General features: G+C 35.1%; 3 protein-coding genes, 1 long non-coding RNA gene and 1 other non-coding gene across 5 annotated transcripts; 2 read left to right on the top strand and 3 right to left on the bottom strand.

The window, feature by feature from the left end:
• Positions 1–258: 258 nt before the first annotated feature.
• LOC130719749 (aluminum-activated malate transporter 7-like) lies at positions 259–1,875 on the bottom strand. Its single transcript, XM_057570357.1, has 5 exons — positions 1,798–1,875; positions 914–1,186; positions 790–872; positions 480–721; positions 259–386 (listed from the first exon to the last, which is right to left on the bottom strand). The coding sequence occupies exons 1-5, from the start codon at positions 1,873–1,875 to the stop codon at positions 259–261; spliced, it is 804 nt and encodes a 267-aa protein (XP_057426340.1).
• A 2,427-nt stretch (positions 1,876–4,302) lies between these two features.
• On the top strand, positions 4,303–7,633 carry LOC130720278 (GDP-mannose 3,5-epimerase 2). Its single transcript, XM_057570907.1, has 7 exons — positions 4,303–4,460; positions 5,077–5,487; positions 5,616–5,709; positions 5,805–5,934; positions 6,053–6,185; positions 6,696–6,903; positions 7,172–7,633. Exons 2-7 carry the CDS (start codon positions 5,078–5,080, stop codon positions 7,325–7,327), a joined length of 1,131 nt encoding a protein of 376 aa, XP_057426890.1. The 5' UTR covers positions 4,303–4,460; position 5,077; the 3' UTR covers positions 7,328–7,633.
• Positions 7,634–12,192: 4,559 nt separating this feature from the next.
• Positions 12,193–13,014, bottom strand: LOC130720820 (uncharacterized). The gene is made up of 2 exons (XR_009013246.1): positions 12,561–13,014; positions 12,193–12,437 (listed from the first exon to the last, which is right to left on the bottom strand). It is a non-coding gene; the product is annotated as an uncharacterized LOC130720820 (long non-coding RNA).
• A 2,478-nt stretch (positions 13,015–15,492) lies between these two features.
• Positions 15,493–15,563, top strand: TRNAG-GCC (transfer RNA glycine (anticodon GCC)). The gene has a single exon. It is a non-coding gene; the product is annotated as a tRNA-Gly (tRNA).
• A 1,298-nt stretch (positions 15,564–16,861) lies between these two features.
• Positions 16,862–21,014, bottom strand: LOC130720743 (PITH domain-containing protein At3g04780). The gene is made up of 8 exons (XM_057571435.1): positions 20,837–21,014; positions 20,676–20,762; positions 20,439–20,562; positions 18,458–18,506; positions 18,304–18,361; positions 18,155–18,201; positions 17,978–18,055; positions 16,862–17,219 (listed from the first exon to the last, which is right to left on the bottom strand). Exons 1-8 carry the CDS (start codon positions 20,873–20,875, stop codon positions 17,171–17,173), a joined length of 531 nt encoding a protein of 176 aa, XP_057427418.1. The 5' UTR covers positions 20,876–21,014; the 3' UTR covers positions 16,862–17,170.
• Positions 21,015–23,405: the final 2,391 nt, after the last annotated feature.

Consider the following 23,405-nt stretch of genomic DNA (forward strand, 5'->3'; position numbering starts at 1 on the left):
AGAAAAGAATGGGCAATTAGAGAAAGACAACACCGTCCAAAAAAAAGAGATAGACTGCGTTAAGGATTGAACACCGTTTTAGAAAACGGGTATAACAAATTAGTCAAAAAAAAGCTGTTTCTAAAATAAATTTGACAAACAGCTTTTTACTTTTTATTTTAGCTCTTATTTTTAACTTTAACTTTTAAGGAACTTTTAAGCCACAAAAAAGTTGGGCCAAACACTACCATTAACATGAGTTTCCAGCGCAAAAATGAGCTATTCAGTGGCAGCCTTTGAATTTTCTATGTGGATTTTAGCTGCTGATGAGTCAGCCATGGTTTTGATTGACGAAGATAGCTCCTTTAACGCCTTGTTAGACTCAAAACAAATCTTAATGCATGATGCTTTAACTCCACACTTAAACCCAAGATAAGTCTACAATAACCAAATTGTATGAACTTTTGGCAGATTAAGCTTAATTTGTTTTCACAATAGACATTCAAGTTTAAATACCTCAATCAATGATTCAATTTTTGAATTAAGGTAGTTTTCGAGGGTGCAAATCTTGTAAGCACATTCCCGAACAAGTGCTCCAATTTTTAAGTATTGCTTCCAAGGATAACAAAGCCTAAAGCCAACGTAGCTTAGTTCCCAACCCGCGAAATTTGCTTGTAGATGTTGAGAAATACATAAAATCAAGTCTTGAATCATTCCAAAAAATGAAAATGTTGAATGATGTCTAGAATACAAAAATGAAAGAAAAAGAAAAAGAAATGAAGTGCGTACAAAAGACTCTTCTTCTCCTACAGAATTAAAAACACTTTGATGTCCTCCCTTGATCTCAAGTATTTCTCTATCATCTGGGTCATGCATATATTTGCCTGCGAAACCTAAGAAAGAATGAAGATGTTTAGTTATTGACATATACAACACAAATATAAGCATGCGAACTAAGGACTGGGTCAAATATACCTTCTAGGTAATATACTAGTTGTTCTATGTTAGAAGCTATCAATTTGTTAAGCTCTTCACATGTCCACACTGGGAAAACAACTAAGGAGATGGCCACACAGGCTGCAATCCCAATCAAAATTGGTACAAGTCTCTGATAGGTGAGCGTGAAGGTTTTTACATGACTTTCTCGTGGGAAGAAAGCCAAAGTAAATGTGACTATAAAGAGCAACAATCCATCATCAAATCTCTCCTAGATCTTCGATAAAATCCTAAAAAAAGTAAACTTTGCGCCTAAAACACATATTATTTGGGATGCGAGTGTTATATCAACCATTAGGGTCTGTGTCTCTTTTCAGTAGTACCTACTATATGGACCCAGAGAGAGGGGAGGATGATGAAACAAAAGTGTGTAGTAGTTGAAGTCTCACTTTGGGCTTTCTTGATAGCCGCACGGCTTACAACCCTGGCAGAGTCAGTTGAATTGCTTCTTTGGGAGCGCTATTCAAAAAAGATATATCCTATCTTTAAAGTCATTTAATTTATCTGTTAATTTGAGATTTTTAGGGGCTTCTGTATAGCCTTTAGGGTTTTATTTCATGCTTTATGCTGATTATGTCAACTATTTTTCTTTTTCTTATAGTATATCTGTGCATTGCTATAGTACTCTCTGAGATATGAGATATTGTTTCGCATATTGTAGGTGTCATTTAGCAACCATTTAACCATTTATTCCAAGCTATATTGACAAAAACAAATGTGTGCAGTGTACTATAATATTCTCATATGTAAAGTATTATCTTATATTAAAATTAAAATTTTATGATTTCAAAGTTTTAAGGGAGATAGTCAAATGTCTCTCACCAATAGGGACACCTTAGTGAAATTTGCACCCGCTACGGATTGATCACCGGACCTTCCCCTCCTCAATCCATATGTCATTTAGAACTTACCACATACATATTAAATAGATGAGATTATTTAAATGATTAGTGAAGAGAACCTAGGCATTATCATGGGAAGATCTTATCAGCCTAAAAAATTAAGGCTGCTTATGAAAGCAGCAGCTTCCAGGTAGTTTCACTCCCATGTCCTAAACGGCGCCTTGTGTTGTGTGTTGTGTTGTGTCTGGTTTTGGCATGCAGTGGCACTCATTTCTATTTGGTTTTGTTAATGGATGCTTACTTCAACACTACTCCTTCTCCTTCAAGGCTTCAATGAATCAACCCAGCCTCTACGTCACGGTGTGCACTCAAGTAGCTTCCTAACCTTGTCAATTCACGTTTGAATTTTGTTAGAAGTCCCACATTGGCTAGAGATAGAGCATAGATAGCCTTTATAAGGATAGTGCAAACCTCAACTCTTGAGCTAGCTTTTGTGGTTGAGTATAGGCCTCCCAATTTCTAATATGGTATCAGAGCCTATCCTAGATCCAGTTGTTGTTTGTTGTGGAGACCTCCCATTATTGGGCCACCCGTTGTTGTTGATCCCACGTTCCAGGTTGTTCAGTCCTGGACGTGAGGGGGTGTGTTAGAAGTCCCACATTGGCTAGAGATAGAGCATAGATAGCCTTTATAAGGGTAGTGCAAACCTCAACTCTTGAGCTAGCTTTTGTGGTTGAGTATAGGCCTCCCAATTTCTAATAAATTTCCTAGTGTATCCATTAAACTAAACTAAGCTTAATTAATTATTTAATAGGAGTACCTAGATTCCACACGCATGATAAAGTACTTTTATAAAATGTAAAGAAAATGTGTGATTGATATTTTTTTCTTGAAGTAATGATTCATTCACACTTTTTTATTTTCCACTCTTAATTTCATATTTATTTTTAATTTTCTTGTTCACATTTTCTATTACATCATATATTATATTACTTACTTATATTTTTTCTTTTCTGATCTGCTCATTCATGTGTGAGTGAATGAGAAATATCAAGAACAATTAATTTCTTTACTCCTTGATAAATAAATAAAGTAAAAAAAAAGGCAAAATAGTTGATGTGATCCCCACACATATGTATATTAAAGTGTGGTATACAAAAATGCATACCGCACTTCTTACTGTGCATATTACATTTTAAAGTGTGATATGCATATTGTATTTTTTCATACTATAAATTGCAATATACATTTATTCAATGATGATGACATGAATATGTGTGATGATGATATTAATAATTTCATCAAATAAAACTATTGAAACTAATATTATTTTCATAATAAAAATACATTATAAATGAGTTAAAATATTAAATCTATTTGTTCTCGATGAGTTGTACTTGAACGTTTTGATGTGAGTGAATAGTTATGAATAATATCCCTCTAAAGTTGAACCAACTCAATTGAGATTAAGTTGGTTTGGTTCGAGTGAAAAAGTAAAAATCAATAAATTTGAAACAATCTAAATTGAATATGTTTAATTAATTCGAACATTTAAACACTCTAAATCTGAATCAATCTGTTTCAATTAAAGGCTCGTTTGATACGTTGCATTAGGATTAATAGTATATTAACATTTTATGTTTATCCATTGTTGTGTGTTAATATTGTATTGTATATGTTTATCTATATCAATCCATTCTTACACATTAAAATGACAGGTTACTCAATACATAGTAAGATAAGACATGATAAGATTGTTACGTATAAATTACTCTAAAATATTTAACCTATTGCCACCACCACCCTCCAACACTGCCACAACTGACTTTCACCATCGTCACTGTCACCATCACCACCATCCTCCGCATCCACCACCACCCTTCGCCACATCACTACCACCATAAGAATTACATCCATCATCGCCCTACCACACCACCACCACACCCTCTACCACTACCTTGCTGCCACCACCACCGTCTACCATTATCGCCATTACCACCACCATTGCCACCTGCAACACCACCTATACTGTCACAACCACCATACACTAAACCATCATCACCATCACCTCCACTACCTCTATCGTGTAATTTAATAAGTTTAACTATTTGATAGAGTTATGAAATAGTTTTAAAAATTAATTATTAATTTGATAAATTTTTATCAATATGATAAGTTATACAATTAAAACGTTTACCGCTTAGTGCGCTGACCGTGAGGCGAGGAATTAGTCTCACGGCTGTCGGTTGTGGGGATACCTTGGTCAAGACAAAAAAAACGCTTAATAATGTTAAACTTTTATCAAACTTTATCTTATCAAGTCTAATATTATCACGTTCAAAAAAAGTCTAATATTATCATAATATTATGTGGTAGTTTTCCGATGAATTTTTTTTTTTATCTGGTGCATTCAAAAACAGTAAATAAAATTGCGTTTGGGTGGAGTAATCAAATGTTGTTTTGTCTGTGTGGGGGTGACTAGCCAATTATTGGAAGCAAATAACGGTCATTGGCTCTCCACTTTTCATCCTATATATAGCAAACCAATGCCCCCTCAATCTCAAACAACTTCTCAATATCTTCTCTTCACACGTTATCTTCCACTCTTCTCTTCCCCAATCTCCTTCTTTTCCTTCTGCACAGGTATCTATGTTCCTCAATTCCCTTTTTTGACTCCAACTTCTTTATGTATATTCTGTATCTCGCTTTTTTCTTTCGGTTTTATATCCCAGTTTAGGGTTTAAACCTTGAACTCTCATGGTTTTGTCTTCAAATTCTCATGTAACGACTTTACTCTGTCTGGTATATACATCCTCTGTTTTTTTTTCTCTGCATGTCATTCTTTTGTTCCACTCTCACCCATTATGCTTGGTATTACATATTTTTGTATTCTGCTCTGCCTCAATTCGATGATACTCTCCACCCAAACAAAAAATATATATTGTATTTAGATTTTTTTTTCCAACCTACTTACTTCTAATTCTATTTTTTTGCCAACTATAATGATTAATGAGTTATTGTTTATCATATGATTCCATTATTTTAATTGCATTCTAGAATCCCTCATGTGCCCGCATGTGTTTTATGTAATTAAATAGGAATTTTGTTGAATTGTAGCATTTCATATTCTGTGGTGCAACTTCTTGTCCCTTGATTCACAACTGAAGTTTTTGTTTTTGTTTATGGAGTACCTACCCATGTTTTAAAATTCAATTAAGAAAATTTTCTGGTTACCCTTTTTAATTCATCTCATATGCAGAATGGGAAGTACTGGAAAAACTGACTATGGTGAATACACCTATGAGAACCTTGAGAGGGAGCTTTACTGGCCATCGGAAAAGCTTAAGATTTCCATCACTGGAGCTGGGGGTTTTATCGCATCGCACATTGCGCGGCGCCTCAAGACTGAGGGGCACTACATTATTGCCTCGGACTGGAAAAAAAATGAGCACATGAGTGAGGACATGTTTTGTGATGAATTTCATCTTGTTGATCTCAGGGTCATGGATAACTGCCTCAAGGTCACTAAGGGGGTTGATCATGTTTTCAATCTCGCTGCTGATATGGGTGGGATGGGTTTTATTCAGTCCAACCACTCTGTGATTATGTACAACAACACAATGATTAGTTTCAACATGATTGAGGCTGCCAGGATTAATGGCATTAAGAGGTTATCCATCTTGTCCATCATTTCAGTTATGTGTTTTTGGAGCAATTACTGAACAAACATCCACAATGTGACCTTAGTTTTACTTATATGATGTACTTTACTCATGCCAAAACCTTTCCTTTTTACAGGTTTTTTTATGCTTCTAGTGCTTGTATCTATCCTGAATTCAAACAGTTGGAAACTAATGTGAGCTTGAAGGAGGCTGATGCATGGCCAGCTGAGGTTTGTTTGTGACCTTTAAATGTTTAATATTGCTTTTGGTTCTTCATGTTTACATGATGATTGAGATTGATGTGTTTAATTTTATGACTTTGTAGCCACAAGATGCATATGGACTAGAGAAGCTCGCAACAGAGGAGTTATGCAAGCACTATAACAAAGATTTTGGAATTGAATGTCGCATTGGGAGGTTCCATAACATATATGGCCCTTTTGGAACATGGAAAGGCATGTTTTAAGTTAATTTTTTCTTTTGTAGTTTTGTTAATGAGCAAATTACCAGACAATGTTTTTTTTAGTTTTTGTAGACATTTGGATTTAATAAGTTTGTTGTTTTCTCATACAGGTGGAAGGGAGAAGGCTCCTGCTGCTTTTTGTCGAAAGACAATCACTTCTACTGACAGATTTGAGATGTGGGGAGATGGTTTGCAAACGCGATCATTCACCTTCATTGATGAATGTGTTGAAGGTGTTCTTAGGTAGGTCTTGGCTGAATCTTTCCAGGTTTTCTTTGTTTGAATAAAAAAAAGTTATCTTGTGATATTTATGATTGATGATGAAAGCAAAACCAGTAGAGTAAATTTCCATGTTAATCTGTTTTAAGTAGTTGTCAATTTCATTAGTAGGTTTCTTTGCAAAACCCAGTTATTTGAAGTTGTCTTTTTGCAAGAATTTATTAGCTCAGTCAATGCTATTGAATTCAATGACTATGTTGTGTTTGAATATTCGTTGACACATGAAAACGAACGATAGCATGCACTTCAAGTTAAAAAGTGAACGAAACTCTTCTTATGAATTGGGACAAAAGTACACACTATAGGAGGGAATGAGGGATTGCTGCCTTTACATAATTTAGGATTTGCCTTATTTAGTTGGGTTGGGGAAGATGATTCAGTGTTTATCAAGTAATTATGTAGATGTTTTGTCTTTTTCTTCAGTTAATTATTACTTGTGGTAATACTTGAATTTGTCTCCACTTTTGTCTTTAGATTGACTAAATCCGACTTCCGTGAGCCAGTAAATATTGGAAGTGATGAGATGGTCAGCATGAATGAGATGGCTGAGATTGTTCTCAGCTTTGAGAACAAGAATATTCCTATACATCACATTCCTGGACCAGAGGGTGTTCGTGGTCGTAACTCAGATAATACACTGATAAAAGAGAAACTTGGCTGGGCTCCAACAATGAAATTGAAGGTAATAATGTAATTAATTGGGTGAAAATTACCTTCTTAATCCTATTCCATGTTGTTTATGCAAAGTTTAGTATACGATCTGCTGAGTAGTCATTGATCATAGGTACTGCTGTAATAAAACGAATTCTCCCTTTATCTTCTTCAAATTCAGTAATGGAATGTTGAAGTTTCTACTCAACTTCCCAAGTTGACCTTATCCTCTTTGTCTTAATGAACATCCACAAGATTTTGTTTATACTTAGAGCTGTATCTCAATTCTGATATTGTAGGATGGGCTGAGGATTACATATTTCTGGATTAAGGAGCAGCTTGACAAGGAGAAGGCTAAAGGTATTGATTTAGCAGTTTATGGAACATCCAAGGTGGTGCAAACCCAAGCCCCAGTTCAACTAGGATCACTTCGTGCTGCAGACGGAAAAGAATGAAGGGGTTAGTTCATGGTCTTAGCACTCATCTAAATGTTTCAAGTGAAGGGTTGGATTTTATTATTGCCACTTAAGAGGTCACTGGTTATCGTTATTTAGCTGTCAATGTTTTGTAATGTTGGTGGTTCATGTGTAGAGTGGTAGTTTGGTGCTCCTGTTGTATTTTGGTATAAGCCTTTTTGAGGCACTGGTTTGTGCTTACTGCACTAGAAGTTCCAAATTATGAGTTCAAGTCTGAGATTAATAAGTATCCAATTGTTTTCTTCCTTGTGAAGTTCAATGTAATTGATAATTCATGGTTAGGCACTTTTGGTGTCATTCTTCCCTTTGTTTTATGTTTAGCTTCTTAATGAAGTAAAGGCTATAAACTCAGCACAATTATTTTGTTGATGGCTACAAGCTTGACATAAGCATGAATTAAGGGTAAAAAAATTCATAATAGTGGTGCATATGTCAAGGGTTTCATGCAAGGAGGACAACGTATTTTCAACATAATCATCCAACATATCTGAAAGTTAAATTGGCTAATGAGAAGTGCTACTAACACACTCTTTTAAATACTCAATGTGATTGGCTAAATTTTAAGCCTTCAACAAATTTTTTAAGAAATGAGAGAAATGTGTTTTTCAAAAAATAAACCAATAATAAGAAGTGTGTTGGAGGGTGTAGTGTTTTGGTAACTATATTAATAATGAAGGCCCAACTGGGGTAAGCCCAAAGATACATGGTGCAATTTGTACAAACAAAGTATCTCTTTTTGAGATTTTAATGAAGCGCAAGTAAAACCTAAGGCCTTACGCATGCATAGATGGCTACACCATGGATATGAAAATCTAGGGTTAGAGAGGACAGGGGAAAATGGAAAAAAGGTAAGCCCCTACCTTTGATAGATTAGATTTCTCACTCTGAGTAAGGAACGATGTTGATACCCGAGTGCATTCATCTTAAACTCTGAAGCTAATTCAAACAACTTCAAAAGTTTTCTAATCCAAGTATTCTCAAAATAACAGTCCTTATTAGTAGTGTGTCATCAACAAATTGCAAATGAGAAACCTCAAATTACCGTGTGTAGTGTGTCATTAGCAAGTTATAAATGCAAACACTCATTTTCAATTATTACCAATATTGAGTGGCAATGATTAATGAGTTCTTTTCAGCTTTCCCCACATTTTTATGGGGAGCAATTGTGCATGAAGTGCATCAAAAGATCACTTCATGAATATACCAGGTAGTATAGATTGTTTTCCTTTTTGTGAAAGTATAATTGGTACCTAATTCCTATACTTGGTATTAATTTTTAAAATGGTCCTTGTAACTTTCAATTGTGGCCCATGTACATATCTAACACGTTACTGTCGTAACTCGTAACACACTAATGTCTGTTAGAGTTAAATAGTGAAGTAATGGAATATTGGAGTCTATTAAAGGTAGTTGCTCTTGAATTTTTTATGTTTGAATTTGCTGTTGCTATTGAGATTGAGATTGAAATGTTGATCAGTTGACTGAAAATACTGATATATGCTTCTTGTGTTTGCTTTTGCTTTCGACGTGTACATAGAAATTATTAATGCTATGCATAAAATAAAAATTGTGATTAGAAAAATGCTAATTTAGATGATGAATTAGGTTTTTTTATTAACTTTTTTAGGATACTTGAATAGGCCGGTGAGTATTGAACATTCTTGGCGGTAATGTCCAATTGTCCGTGTTAGAATATTATGCATGCATTTCGGGTTACATCGAGACATTTAAAATCCATCCAAACTGTAGAGCAACAATGTGATATGGAAGTTGCCAACAAACATGACTTTTCTAATTCCAGAATTTCTACACATAATATTAGTATAATATGAGTGCAGTATGTCCTTATAATCTGCTTCATGCATGTAGATTATCTATATTTGTCAATGTAAATTTAATGATGACTTACATCATTGGCTAACTTAGAACCTAAAGGCTGGGGGTATCGTGCAGGTAAAAAAGAACCTCTAACTTAGAGATACTAAGCGAAGTAAGTCCAAGTTAGGTGTACTGCTTGGTCATGAGATGAGATCGAAAATCTAGAGACCTTCAAGTAGTAAGCAAATGATGGTATAACTCATCTTAAATTGCATTAACAACCAATATCGGTGTCGGGCCTAGCCGACAATGCAGTTAAAAAAATTTGAACTTTTGCATCGCCACATCAACGCTAACAAAAGGACAATAATATCAATCATCTTATCAAGTGTGTAACGTTACCTAAGACAATGCCAATGTAGTGTCAACTTTTGAGACTGATGCTAAATACTAGCTTCAAGCAGCTTAATATGAATTGTGAACTACAATATACCGGCACTAAATTTTCTGGAGAGGACTTAGCTTTTGCCTTAAGCTAATTATAGCACCAATCTTGTACTGGGACAATATTATCAATATCAGATAAATAGGTTTATGCTCTTCAATCTTTTGTGGACAGAGTATTTAGGAATCCAAACAATGAAATAACTCACCAATTTCCAAATGAAATGAAATTCTTTAAAAAAAATTGTCAGTACATCTCCTATTTTCTCTTTAAGAAATTGATTTATAACACTTCAAAGTTGATCGAGCTAACTAAAGTTTTAAAATGGTTTTATTTTTTTCAAAAATGGGATTAGCTCTGAAATGATGAAAATTTAGTAAAGAAATGGGTGACATATCGTATACTTATTAATCAGACTTTGAAGAAGAAGAAAAAATCAAAAAATGAACTTTATAGTCCAGCAATATATCATTCTATCTTTTTCCGTCTTTCTTAACATATCACCTATCAAATCACTTAATTCTCTCATTTTTCCACCTATATCAAGGTGGAGGTGAAAAATATGTGAATAAACTATTATTCTTCTTATATACATGAAATCAAGTTAGAAAATAGAAACTATTACTTGCACCGCTGTTGAATCTTCATCAATGGGACATGCCGTCATCATGATCACACTAATAACCATAAGCTCTAATACCATTGTTGGGTTGCAAGAGGATAAAATTAAACTTCGGGGGATCATCACATTCAGCTAACAAAAACAAACCACAAGTAGATTTGACACCACACATCTTTCACTCAAAACCTTAATGCATTGGGTATATGAGACATCTTACTTATAGAGTGTTCAATCTAATATGAACTTCTTACTCACACTTGAATTCTCAACATCAATTAAATTAAATTGAGGGCCTAAGTACGATGCTTCACCATTCACATATCATCCAAAGTCAGCAACCCACTAACCAAGGATTGAGCGTGACGCTTGTAACCCCTGCTACAATATGGCAAGCGTTCCTCCACCCGTTCAATCAAACAGCATGTGAGAAGATCCAATAACTCTTCTTGCGAGTCGTACCCATCACAACCCTCACACTTCGGATCCTCAAGACCCAATCCAATAAATGAAAAACATGTCTTAGAAAACTAGAGGTACGTACACTTTTTATTCCATCTTCCTCTACCTGACACCACCATATCCTAATACTTGGGTGTTAGAGTTTTTTCGTATGCACCTCTCCAGTACGACGCTACGTATGGTAGAGCCAACAACAATATTTTCCTGAAGATGTACCTAAATTGGAAGCTCGCCACCCATCTTCACAATCAAAACTTCTCAAGTGATTTGACTGGATTTGTACGTGAAGTCAAGTGGTTGATTACCGACATTTACTTGCAGTTCGCTCCATACTAGGCTTGTTTAGCATGGTAGCCTAATTGGGTGGGGCTTCGCGTAGAGCAAGGCAAAAACTGGCTTAGTGATGTTGATCTCCACCACCATTGCATCAAGTCTAACATTTTGCAGCAAGAGCTCGTGGCGAGTGACCTTGATCTAGTTAGCAACTATACTGCTCTTCCTACAGTTGTCCCTTGGGCTTTCTTGCTACTGTCTCCCCGTCGAAGTTAAGACTAAATTAAAGTTCCTTTCTTGTTCTTATCTACTTTAAAATCTCCAAATACTCAAAATAAATGAAGTTTCAGGTAGGCTTCTTTTGGTAAACAACATTGAGGTCAGACTCAGAACAAAAGTTGAGAATGAACATGCATATATTCTTACACTAATCGGCACTAAGCTAGCACACAAAATTTAATAGTATCCAAATCACATTCAGTCACAACCTGTACAGTAAATAACTAATTATCATATATATATATATATATATATTTATTTATTTAAGTAGGATTAATAAACCCCTATTTTTGTCACTTTCATTAGTTATTAACCATTTCGTGCCATCAAGCAAAATCCTCTATACATTACTAATCTTTCCTTTTCCTTTCTCTCATCAATTCATTTCCCAGACGAACCATCATACAAAATGTTTGAGAAATTTTCATCAAATTTAGGTAGCAGAGCATGGCATGTATTGAAATTTTTCAAGGGAAGCTATATTCAAGATCTGTGTTGAGCATTCCATAATTTTCAAGTGAGAGAAAGAAATCCAATATCTATTTGGGCACAACTATATATATATATATATATAGGAGATGTATCTTATGAGAAAAGTAATCTTATTTGAGAAAATGAGAATAAATCACGACCGTTAGATCTAACAATCAACGGTTAAGATTAAAAGAATTTAATGGTCATGTGATTGTCACATGATCACTTAAAAAAGTCACATGACTTAATGTTTTAATCTTGACCGTTGATGGTTAGATCTAACGGTCGTGATTTATTCTCATTTTCTCACATAAGATTACCTTTCTCATAAGATATATATGTATATATATATATATGTATATATATATATATATATATTCAGTTTTTTTGTAGATCTGGAAGTTGGGAACTCAATTCATGCGTATAGAATAGAGTATATGCACGAATTTAAAAATAATCTATAGGTAGGTAAGATTATAGTACAAATGAAAACCAATGCATAAGAATTAAGATAGCATAAGATACAGAAAAAGATGGGGAAAAAAAGTTTTAGGTGACTTACAAAAGTTCTTAAAAAGTAAAAAACACTGTCCTCATATCCAAGGCAAGAGGATGCATTGAAAATCCTGAACACATGCCACGATCCCTCTCCTCTTTCTTTTTGCCACGGATCGAGTGCCATTTCCAGATTTGACCAACAGAAGAACACAGCAATTCAACTATTCAGAAAAATACATATTTTGATGTGAAAAACACCAAGAAAGTTAGCAATAACAATGGAATATAGAGTTCACATATATTTATAGAAGAGCGCCAATAATGAATTAATGAAGAAAAGAAACCTTTTGTAAAGGGCTGTGTGATGCCGAATGAAATTCATCTTTTCAAAGATGAGAGAAAGGTGATTAGGGTCTGTATGCTTCCATTCAACAGGTGAAGCTGCCATATGATCTGTTCTTACCATTATTACAAGAAGGTAAGCTCAGATCATGCTGGCAGCTTCAACTATTGCAGGTGCACGAACCGAGACTTTATATAAACATAGACTGCACTAGCTTATAATCTTGATCTCTACTCCTTTAGTTCTTCTGCTATATATGTATATATACACATCTTCTCTCCCTCTTCTCAAAAGTCGAGGATTGCATACATATAAGGGAGATGGGAAGATTGCAAACGTATGTATACATATCAAAAGTATATGGTTCTTTATTAGGCTAAATTTGGACCATCTCTGGGACTTTGTAGCTAGTTTTGACGTTTCCAGTGTCATCTCTTTTGTCTCATGTAATGAAATTTTTAAGATAGATCACTTTCTTTCTTTCCTTTTTATATATTTGTATTGTGTGTTAATCTATACCTTTATTTTTTAGTACACATCTATATCTTTCTTCCTTTTTTTTATTTTTTATTTTGTGTTATATATTAGTCTATTCGTTGTTGTAAATCAGACATAATTTTTTTTAAAACCCCATGGAAGATATACTTAATTTATTAATTTAAAAAGCAAAGTATAGCAAAGCAACGAGTTTTCATAATTAATTCAAGTGATACATCGTTAATTTTTTTCTTAAGTAAAGATTTTAGGTTTAATGTCATCTATGATTTGAACAACATTGTCTCCTGTAAATGATATTTTAATTCTAATAGATGAAAAAGAAGTTCATCACAAGAGAAATATGGAGAAAATAAGGCATCAATCACGGACCATGGTTATTCTTGATTGGCCATTTTGGTAACTTAGCAATCAAATTAGGGACCGCAGAAACCATAAAGCATAAGAAGATGAAAAGTAAAACAAGGAGAAAGATGTGTGCATGTGGTCCTATACTATCTTGTAATGAAGAATTTAATAATTTCACGCTCACGCCACCACATGCACACATTCTAGTAGCTAGCGAGAGTTTCTATATTATCCTAAGGTGCATGCTTTTAAAAACTTGGTTGGAATGAACCTTTCATGCTTTTTCTTTCTTTCTCTCATATAAATTGTCTGTGTTGTATTTGAGGTAGGCATCAATTGGAATGAACCAAATTGAGCATGGGAACAATGAGTATATGGGGGACCATTTTTGTGATTTCCACTGATACGATTGATAAATGAGGTTCACACAATCACATAAAATGGTATTCAACCAAACGGTGTGCTTTGGTAGTTAGCTTATCTTGTCTTTTAATTATGGGGTCGGGGTTTCGATCGTTATTCATAAAAATGAAACACAACACATTTAGTGGTTAGATGTTAACCACTTAATGTTAGCATTCGCATTGAAGGGATTAGTCACTGTTATAGATGGTGAGATAAAAAAATAAAAATATATTCTCAGAACCAACAAAAGGCGAAAAATTTCAAACTTTTCTCTTTCTACAAGGATTGATGAAGTGCTACACATCATTAAACTCAATGTTGATGATTAAATAGACTTTAACTCCCTACACGTACGATAGTTTAATGTCTCTTTACCAACGCAATTTCTTAATTAATGGTTTGCAACCTCTTTGTGGCGTTTGTATTGGTGCTTTTTCTCTTTTTCGTGGAAAATGGGACATGGTAGCTTTGGCCTTAAACTTTCCTACCTAAACTTCCACTCAATCGTTTTATCTCAAGTTAACCTCATCAAGCATCATATAATATGACTTAAACAAATAATTAATTAGGAAAACTAGACATTAATTAGGGGTTGTTTTGACCCCAATGTTTGCTTTTCCTTTTGTTTCTTTCTCTTAGATGCATATGGTCTATGGACCATTTGATCTCAAGGAAACTGATGGATTGAATTGGGTAGAAATCTGAGGTTAGGTGTGAGAATAGGCTGGGTTGAGCTAGACTTCACATAAATATGTTTGGTTTGCTTAAAAAATTTTAAGGTTAAAATCTGACTTGTTATCCGTTATTGTCTTTTTTCAGGTTAGATCTGACATTTTTTAAAGTCTGACCTGGTCCGATAGCTTATTTAAAAGTCGATATGCTTCATAATAAGATTTTTACATGGCCACATACGTATTTACAAAGAGACCAACAAACTTATAGGTTAACAAGTTAAATTGTACTAAAAGAAGTCTTTGTATAAACAAATTAGGAAGATAACAAGGTATGAATGAAAATAACCTTGATTGTGTTGGTGTGAGAGCCTATTTAGTTCATAAGCTAGTTATATAGGTCATGAATCTATTTTGAAATGTAGTAATATCCTTAAATCATTATATAATCAAGATATTATGGAAAATTCTAACATAATTAAGTGTTTATATATTAATCATGTACGGAGTACTTATTTAAATAGGCTATAGCGGTTAGGTTTACAAGATTTTTTGAATAATTTGAACCTATTTCTTTTTTAACAAAATGGACTTCTAATTTAGTTTGGTCTAACTTGAAGCTAATATAACCATAGGCCTTTATGAATGGTCTAACGTATTCCCACCTTAATTTGAGGTAATGAAGAATATACTATGTAATGCTGAGTTTTGAGGGCTAATTTCTTTCCGGTGTGTTTAACCTAAAACACTTGACGAATTATATCTTTGAGGATTAACTTAAGTAGTAAGAGTTAGATGACATTAGGGTTAATGAGAATGGAGAGTGAGGAGTCAAAATTTAAATTCTGATGAATCAAACTAATTTACTAACATTACTAACCATTAATATTTGCTTATTAAAAAAAACTTGGTGAATAATATATTGTGACAAAATGGCGCGTCAAATATGTGGCCTAATGACAAGAGTAGTATTCAGAAATAATTAAATAATTACATCGCTTTTGTAACAACAAAGCACCAGTGGTCTAGTGGTAGAATAGTACCCTGCCACGGTACAGACCCGGGTTCGATTCCCGGCTGGTGCATCTTTTTTGGTTTTTTTGTGATTTCCATCAGACCAATCAGTTTCTATTGAAAAGTAACAAACACAACCTTGAAATTGTATCAACACGACGAATACAATCAAGTTTATTGTAGGACTGTAGGAGTAACAGCCAAAGATCATGTATGATGAAGTTTCATATGTTTTTTTTGTGATTTAAACTTCCCTCTATGCTTCCTCTAAAGCATTCAGGAAAGAGAGTGAGTTTGGTCATGTTTTCTGGGTGGCTTCAGGCCAACAATGGAGTCCAAAACAGAGCGGAAAGTAAGTCAAATGGAATGGAGGGTGTGTATTTGTAAGTGGCTGTTGAGTCTCTCTGTCTATGTTTGAAGAATAACCAGCAACTATGTGACTTCAACTTAGGCTGTTGTAACACCTCTTCCTTTGAAGCTGTTTATCTGCCCCAACCATCAGTCCATCATCAATGTGTAGATTACAGGGTTAAATATATTTTAGGTCACTCAAATCTAGATAAGTTCTTAGAAATTTATTTAAAAATTATCATGCTCCTACTCTACATTACTTTTTGTTTTTTTACCATATGCTAAAAAAAAGGAACAGGAACCCACCAAACAGGTACTTCCTTCCTTCTCCTGATAATCTTCCAAATTATTTACTCGAACCTGAACCCAGTCACATGGACAAAACAAATATTTGTTGAAAGGCATGCATTGCCAGTATGGAGCTAATGCCATTACCATGTTCTGTTTTCCACTGTCAGATGCATACATGTAATCTTCATTACATAAGACAAACTTACGACTAAGGCCAAATCTAGAGAAAGAGCCATAAAGAGAAGTTTGAGGTGGGAGAAGGGGTTGTGGAGGTAGAGGAAGGGAAGGTGGTTGAGTTGGAGTTGAATGGTGGTTGTGGAAGTTGGGTGGGAGAAGGAGGGTGAAGATGATGAAGGGGAAAGAGGAGGAGAATGTGATTAGCGAAATTTTAGAATTATAAATTGACGAAAAAAGTTCACGTCCGACCATGTGAGTATCATAACAAACCTATATGGATTTGACCTATACCATGAAGCATATTTAATCCTAAACTATATAGAGGAAACTTATTTAACATAAAACTTGAATTCTATTCTTTTCGTTGATACATAGAAGATTTGTTGCGTCTAAGCACACAATGTGAAGAAGTATTACTAGTGCAACCAGCTTATGGGACTCAAGGTTTTGGCTATGGTGTGTAACTAAGTGCATAATTGTTTTGACATTAGAGCAATGCATACATAATTTTACATTTCTCAAGATACAAACAGAGGAGCAAAGATCTATGTTGAGTTCAACAGAAAATCAAACACCCAAATTCTGAATTGTTGAGTTTGTGAATTCTTTTTACATTTGATATGCGTGATTTAACAATAAATAGACGCACAATAGACATCCATAAAGCTTGAACATTAACTCCTATCAAATAAGTCGTTACAACCACACAGAAAAACCGTGCGTCAGTCTTGTATGAATTATGAAATGAGATAGACATTGGAAGTCATAAACCATCATGCGTAAAGTTGAATATCACATTTCCAATCAAAATTTCTAAGGGTGAATATGGAGCAAATTTGAATATATTTTTTCCAGGGGCTCAATGATCCTCAACTTTCTTCAAACCCTTCATGTCAGTTGTTTCAACTCTGCATTAAAAGTAAAATATCAGAAAATTTATGTGTTAGTACTTTATATAACCAGAATACAAGCCTTTAACATGTACATAAGAATGTAAACAAGAAGACTTGCAAGAATGAACCTTTATCATTTTTTAGTATTTCCCAACCACCCCCTTACCCATAGAATAAAGAAAGGTACAGCTCACATGCAAGTCAATTAAGCACAGATTTCCAAATGGCATTTGTGATATCACAAAGAAAATTGCTAGATAACATTGCAACTAGAAAAACAAAATGAATATCCGGATCCTATAGCCCAACAAACAATGAACGAGAACAGCAACAAAAGCCTTTTTTCACTAGATAAAGTCAGCTATATGGACCAAACAACATCATAATATCATATTGTAAATCATTTCAAATGACAAACCATTCAAATCAAAATCTTCCTTAACAGTTTGGCCTGTAGTTTTTCTAGATCTCCATTATCCTCTAACCATTGCATTACTGGAGCTTCTATAGAACTTCTCTACACATATCTAAACGATCTAAGATGAGATTTTACCATCTAATCCACAAGATGTAATCCCTGATTTTCTCTCTAATGCATTCTTTCATAACTTATCCTACCTTATATTGTGTGTGCACTCCTTCATTAATTGGTTGAATAAACATAGAGAAATGACAGACAAAATAAGGGGAACAAACAAATAAACTGCAAAACGTAACGGGGGTGCTAATTCTGTCTTTCACAGCAAAAGAAACTTAAAGTGGTAGAAACTTACGTTGTACCATACAGCGTAATCTTCTGAACTTTTGTGATCTCAGAACCTGTCTGGTTATCCTCAATAAAAATTGTCAAGCTGTTCAAGTAATTAACACAAATTAGCAGCTATTCCCTCCAAGAGAATGATAAAAATGAAGGCTTCTTCAGAAATGAGGAACAACCAAAAACAACATACCTACGAACATTTTGGAATTTGACATACTTTAGAGGTACCGGTTTCCCCTGTCAGAAAACAAATAAGAAAATTGTAATTGAAGTTATTCCAAAGATATTAGAAAAGGATATCATCATGTGGACTTGGGAGAAGAGTCATATAATAACTACCTTGAGGTTATCTGGGGACAAATCTGCCACATCACTTGGAGGAAAGTCATTGACATTACTGTAATTTCATGAATCAACAATCAGCAACTAATTAAATCATAAGAGTATAAGACACAAGTGCTATGACAAACAAACGATTTTGGCAAAAATATACCTAAATCCCATGTGTTCCTTGTTAGAAAAGAGCTTCACAGTCTTGGGGCCTAAAATACAATATAGAAATCCAATTACAATTTACAATCATGTCACCAAGGGGAAAAAAAATGTGCAGTAGCAAATTAGTACAGATAATATATATAAAGTTATAAACTGAATTAAATTAAATTAAAATATCTTAGAACATCTTGATGTCATCTTAGATGATCTCTTATTCTTTATATCCATGATTTGTTTCCTTAATCAATTAGGATAAAGAGCCTAGAGTTATTATAAGTAGTGGCTAATGTTTTGTATTTTCTATCATATATATATATATATATATCATATCATAATAGTAAAAAAATTGTTTCTTTCTCTTCTCTCCTCCGTTAACTAAAACCTTATAGCTTCAACATGATATCAGAGCAATACAATCCTCCACGAACTGTCCCACTACTGTTTTGCTGCCAAGTTCCCTAATTGTAACAATGACAGTATCTCTAGATTCATTTTCTTCTTGTCAGCCATCCATAAATTCCTATCATTGTTTCTCTCCCAAGTTCTCTCTTTATTGGTGACTTTTTTTGTCACCTCCATCAAGACACCTTTGCCGAGCCTTAGTCACCGTGAAATTCTCCGGCTTGAATCTCTTCGACCATAGTTGCCGCTGTGGCATCTCTAGTTTCCTCTATCCTCTAGCATGTAGTCCTTTATTCAGACAGTTTTCCTGCCAATGCCACCAATATTGGAATTTTTTTCAACCGAATCCACCAACATCAGACTTGTCACGAGCCAATCTACATACTCCTGAAACTTTCATAAGAGCCAACAAGCCATGTGCACACACACGCTCTTTCTGATGAAATTTTATTCAAGGTGCTACTCATCCTGCGTGCACCACCTCCACCATGGGTAGTGGCTCGCTTGACCACATCTTTGACCACCACTTCACCTCCTAGGTTGCCTACAAGTGCCCTCCGTGGGGCTGCCCTTGGTTTTTTGATCTGAAATGTTTGGATGCTTCTCATTAAAAACCACATCTTCCATGTACTGTTTCAGTGTTTTTTCTGCCTTCCGATTGGCTATACCCATTGTGACCTATTGGCCCCATTTGAGTTACACCACTGTCCTCTATAAGGATGTGCACTTCTTTCTTTAGTTCAACCTCTGTTTAAATGTGTCTCCTAGCAACAACACTTGCTCAGGCGTGCCCTTTGGCATTTCCAATGATTGTTTGGAGCCTTTTGTCTCACAAGCTGGCCCCTTCCCATGGCTATTCCAGTGAAACCATCCTACCCCTATGACAATCCCAAAGAAAACAGCCTGACCTTGCCACTATTCCAGCAGTAGTCCTAGAGATTTCAAGAAAGCCCCATGGCTATCCTAGATGCAGTATGGCCTCGCAGAGGTCCCAAGGAAAGCATCCAGATCCCGTAGGTCTACAATCTATTAATTATATATTTTCTAAAGAATATATTTGTAACAAGATCAAACTCAGTAAGCTTTAGCTTGAAGGGGAGTGTTAGATTATATGGAAAAAACTTACAATATCTTGACTTAGGGCATCTTGGATGATCTCTTAGAATCAGTTTCTTTATATTGCATGATATATTTCCTTATTCAATTAGGCGTCTATTAACCATCATGATTTGTTGCTTATTTGATTAGGGTTCGGAGCCTAGCATTAGTATAAGTAAGCGTCCACGCTTAGTCTTTTGTATCATATATATCATATCATATTCAGTATATGTCTCATTCTCTTCTCTCTCCTTTCTTATCTAAAAGACTACAATATCAAAAACTGAACAATCATGTTTAGCATCTAAACTCTAAATTCAGGCACCAAGATGCAAACAAAAGGAGAGATGTATGTACACAGGCAGGCATCTTACTTGTGCAATCTCTTACAATTTACAAGACTCATAACTGACACTGACACTGTGACTCTAATGGGAAAAAAGTTATAGTTATAAAAATATGAAGGTGATTGGTGTTACCTTCTTCTTCAGGGCCTTTGATAAGAATGGCAGAGAGTTTAATGACTTGAGTGAAAGGAATATAGAGCAAAAGCTGCTCATCAGCATCACTCTCCAGATGCAAACCATCATCTTCTCTATACCCCTGATGTAGTTTATCAATTAAATAATAAATAAATACAATTACACAGCTAGCTATTACTAGAAGAAAAGAAAAAAGCCTTTTGAAAAAAAATGAAAATTGAAATAAAAAAGAACCTGTTTGATAGCATTGGGGAGAGAGTGGGTGGAACTCTGATTGAGGCATTCAACACTAGACCAGTCTATGAAGTCTAAGAGATCAACCTGATCACAAAAATCAAATTCAATAATCGAAAAGAGTATGTATTGTATGATGAAAGATGAAGTTTGAATCTTACTTGACCCTTTTGAATAGCGCTGGCAGATTCACCGGACATTGCTGCGACTGCGATTTGCGAGAAGAAAAGAGAGAGAATGAATGAAATATCAATGTTCCAAACACAAACCCACCTCGGAATCTAAGGTTGCGCTGAAAAAACCAAACCTCCAAGGTAAAACGACGACGTTAGATACCACAGTTTGCAAGTTGCAATAAATCAATCAATTTCATCTAATAAAATTCAACAGCTATTTTAAAAGATAAAAACAGAATGAATATAATCTTTTAAATTTATATATCAGATTTAGTTTCAAAAAATATAATTATATCAGATTTCGAATGTGGTTCTAAAAATCAATTAAATCCAATCAAAAAAATCTAAATCTAAACTCTTTTTTTTTTAAATTAAATCTAAACTCTTATACATTTATAAATTACTGTACATCTTATATGGACTTGTAAAAAAAAATATTTTTAATAAATATTTGAGTAAAATAAATTTTTTGGTTACCGTGAAAACTTAAGCGTGCAATATCATTCCATAGATTTTTAGCTTTTAAAGTGAGAAATGAAAATTTTGTTATGTCTTGATAATTCAGTTCACTGATGACACCTTATTCATAGGGAATGTTTTTTTTTTATAAGCCAAATAATATATTGAAATGAAGTACAAGGGGTACTTCAACCCAATACAAAGAAGATGAGAAAAGAAAATACAGCTAAATTACAAATTGACAAACCAACCTAGAACATGATATCACAATAGACTCCCAGGAAGACCCCAAAATAAAAAAACACTGGTACAAGCAGACACAGTATGGTCATATATAAGGCCAGCTCAATAAGTCCAATTCCAGCAATCCTCCACTTGAACTCATCTTGCCCTTCTTCTCCTTAGAATGACCAAATGCACATGGCCGGATTATGTTGCCACTCGAACCAAGAATAATTGAACCCGTCAGCTTTTGCTTTCAGCCACTTCCAGGCTTTCAGTTGTGCCAATTCCAAAATTTGACCACTGTCAAATTCTGCCCCATTAAAAATCGCTTTGTTTCGGGCGAGCCAAATAGTCTACATAATCGCCATCCAAATTACATACTCTTCATATCGTTGTACTTTGTTGGCCCCAATGTTGGAGAATTGCATCAGGTGATCCCGTAGTGTAGGCAGCACTGATGACACCATGCCAAGCCAGTTGGAGCATGCATACCAGGTGGGACATGTTGCCTCACATAAGAGAAATAGATGATTGATAGACTCCTCCTCCAGCCCACATAAGGGGCACAAGGATTCATCCCCGCTCCCTATAACCTGCCTCTTTCGAAGATTATCCCTTGTTTGCAACCTGTCCCTCAGCAATCGCCAAATAAAAGCTCGAATATTTGATGGGACCAAAACTGACCACACCAGTTTAAATACTGGGTCAGCCTCCTCCAAGCTTTGTGCCTGCAAAAATAAATAAGAAGAGTTAGCTGTATAAATCCCTTTTCCATCATGCCTCCAACTCCACCTATCAACCTTATTTTCCACTAGTTGCACAGTTCCGACCTCCCTCCCCATTTCCTCTAACCAACCCTCCTCACGTCCCCTCAACCGCCTCCTCCACTTAAAATCCCAGCTCCACGCCCCATCCCTCCACTGACCCATCTTGCTAATGCATTCACGTTTTTGGCAAGAAAGATTATACAGTCTATGGAACCTAGACTCAAGGGGGCCCATTCCAAGCCAATTCTCTGACCAAAATTTCGTTGCATCCCCACCCAAAATACTTTTCTGCAAGCCTGATTCAAACCAATTCCAACCCTCATTGATGCAATTATTTTTCATGTCCCTCCACCAGGGGGAGTCCCCATATTTTTCCCCTCTTGCCTTTATAACCCTACACCACAGACTCTCCTGTTCAGTAAGGAACCTCCATTTCCACTTACCAAGAAGAGATATATTAAATAGGCGCCAATCTTTAATTCCCAAACCACCATGGTCCTTGGGGTTACATACCTCAGACCATTTTACCCATGCTATCTTATTCTCGTGATTCCCACCACCCCACAGAAACCTCCTCATAATTTCAGTGCAGACATTAAGAACACCAACTGGTAGCTTAAAGAAGGAAAGATAAAACAAAGGTAGTGCAGATAATACACTCTGAATGAGGCAAATTCTTCCCCCAAATGAAATATGTTTCTGTTTCCATGTTGATAGTCTCCCCCTAAGCTTCTTGATTACTGGCTCCCACATTGCCAAGCTATTAGACCTTCCCCTACAGGGATGCCTAAATAAATGAATGGGATACTCATAGTTTTGCAGTGGAGTACAACAGCAAATCTACTAATGCAATCATTATCCACCGCCACACCCGACAACTTGCTTTTGTGGAAATTAACTTTTAAGCCAGATATCAGTTCAAAACATCTCAGGACACACTTCATAGTTGTCACATTCTGTAATGATGCTTCCCCAATAAATAATGTGTCATCTGCAAATTGCATCATAGAAACAGTGGGCTCTGCATTCTCCCCAAATGAAAATCCCTAAAACTTGCCCACTTGCACAGCGTTGTTAAACAGACCATTTAATCCTTCTGCCAC

Source organism: Lotus japonicus, chromosome 5, assembly GCF_012489685.1.
Source record: "Lotus japonicus ecotype B-129 chromosome 5, LjGifu_v1.2".
In the NCBI taxonomy this organism is placed as follows: Eukaryota; Viridiplantae; Streptophyta; class Magnoliopsida; order Fabales; family Fabaceae; genus Lotus; species Lotus japonicus.

Coding starts and splice junctions, on each gene's coding strand:
- LOC130719749 (XM_057570357.1), bottom strand. CDS start 1,875: ATGACATATGGATTGAGGAGGGGAAGGTCCGGTGATCAATCCGTAGCG. Junction 1,187..1,797: donor TCACTAAGGTGTCCCTATTG/GTGAGAGACATT, acceptor TCGAAGATCTAG/GAGAGATTTGATGATGGATT. Junction 387..479: donor TGAGGTATTTAAACTTGAAT/GTCTATTGTGAA, acceptor GTGGAGTTAAAG/CATCATGCATTAAGATTTGT.
- LOC130720278 (XM_057570907.1), top strand. CDS start 5,078: ATGGGAAGTACTGGAAAAACTGACTATGGTGAATACACCTATGAGAAC. Junction 5,935..6,052: donor CCCTTTTGGAACATGGAAAG/GCATGTTTTAAG, acceptor TTTCTCATACAG/GTGGAAGGGAGAAGGCTCCT. Junction 6,904..7,171: donor CTCCAACAATGAAATTGAAG/GTAATAATGTAA, acceptor CTGATATTGTAG/GATGGGCTGAGGATTACATA.
- LOC130720743 (XM_057571435.1), bottom strand. CDS start 20,875: ATGTCCGGTGAATCTGCCAGCGCTATTCAAAAGGGTCAA. Junction 18,362..18,457: donor AAGGAACACATGGGATTTAG/GTATATTTTTGC, acceptor ATGAAATTACAG/TAATGTCAATGACTTTCCTC. Junction 18,056..18,154: donor AAATTCCAAAATGTTCGTAG/GTATGTTGTTTT, acceptor TTACTTGAACAG/CTTGACAATTTTTATTGAGG.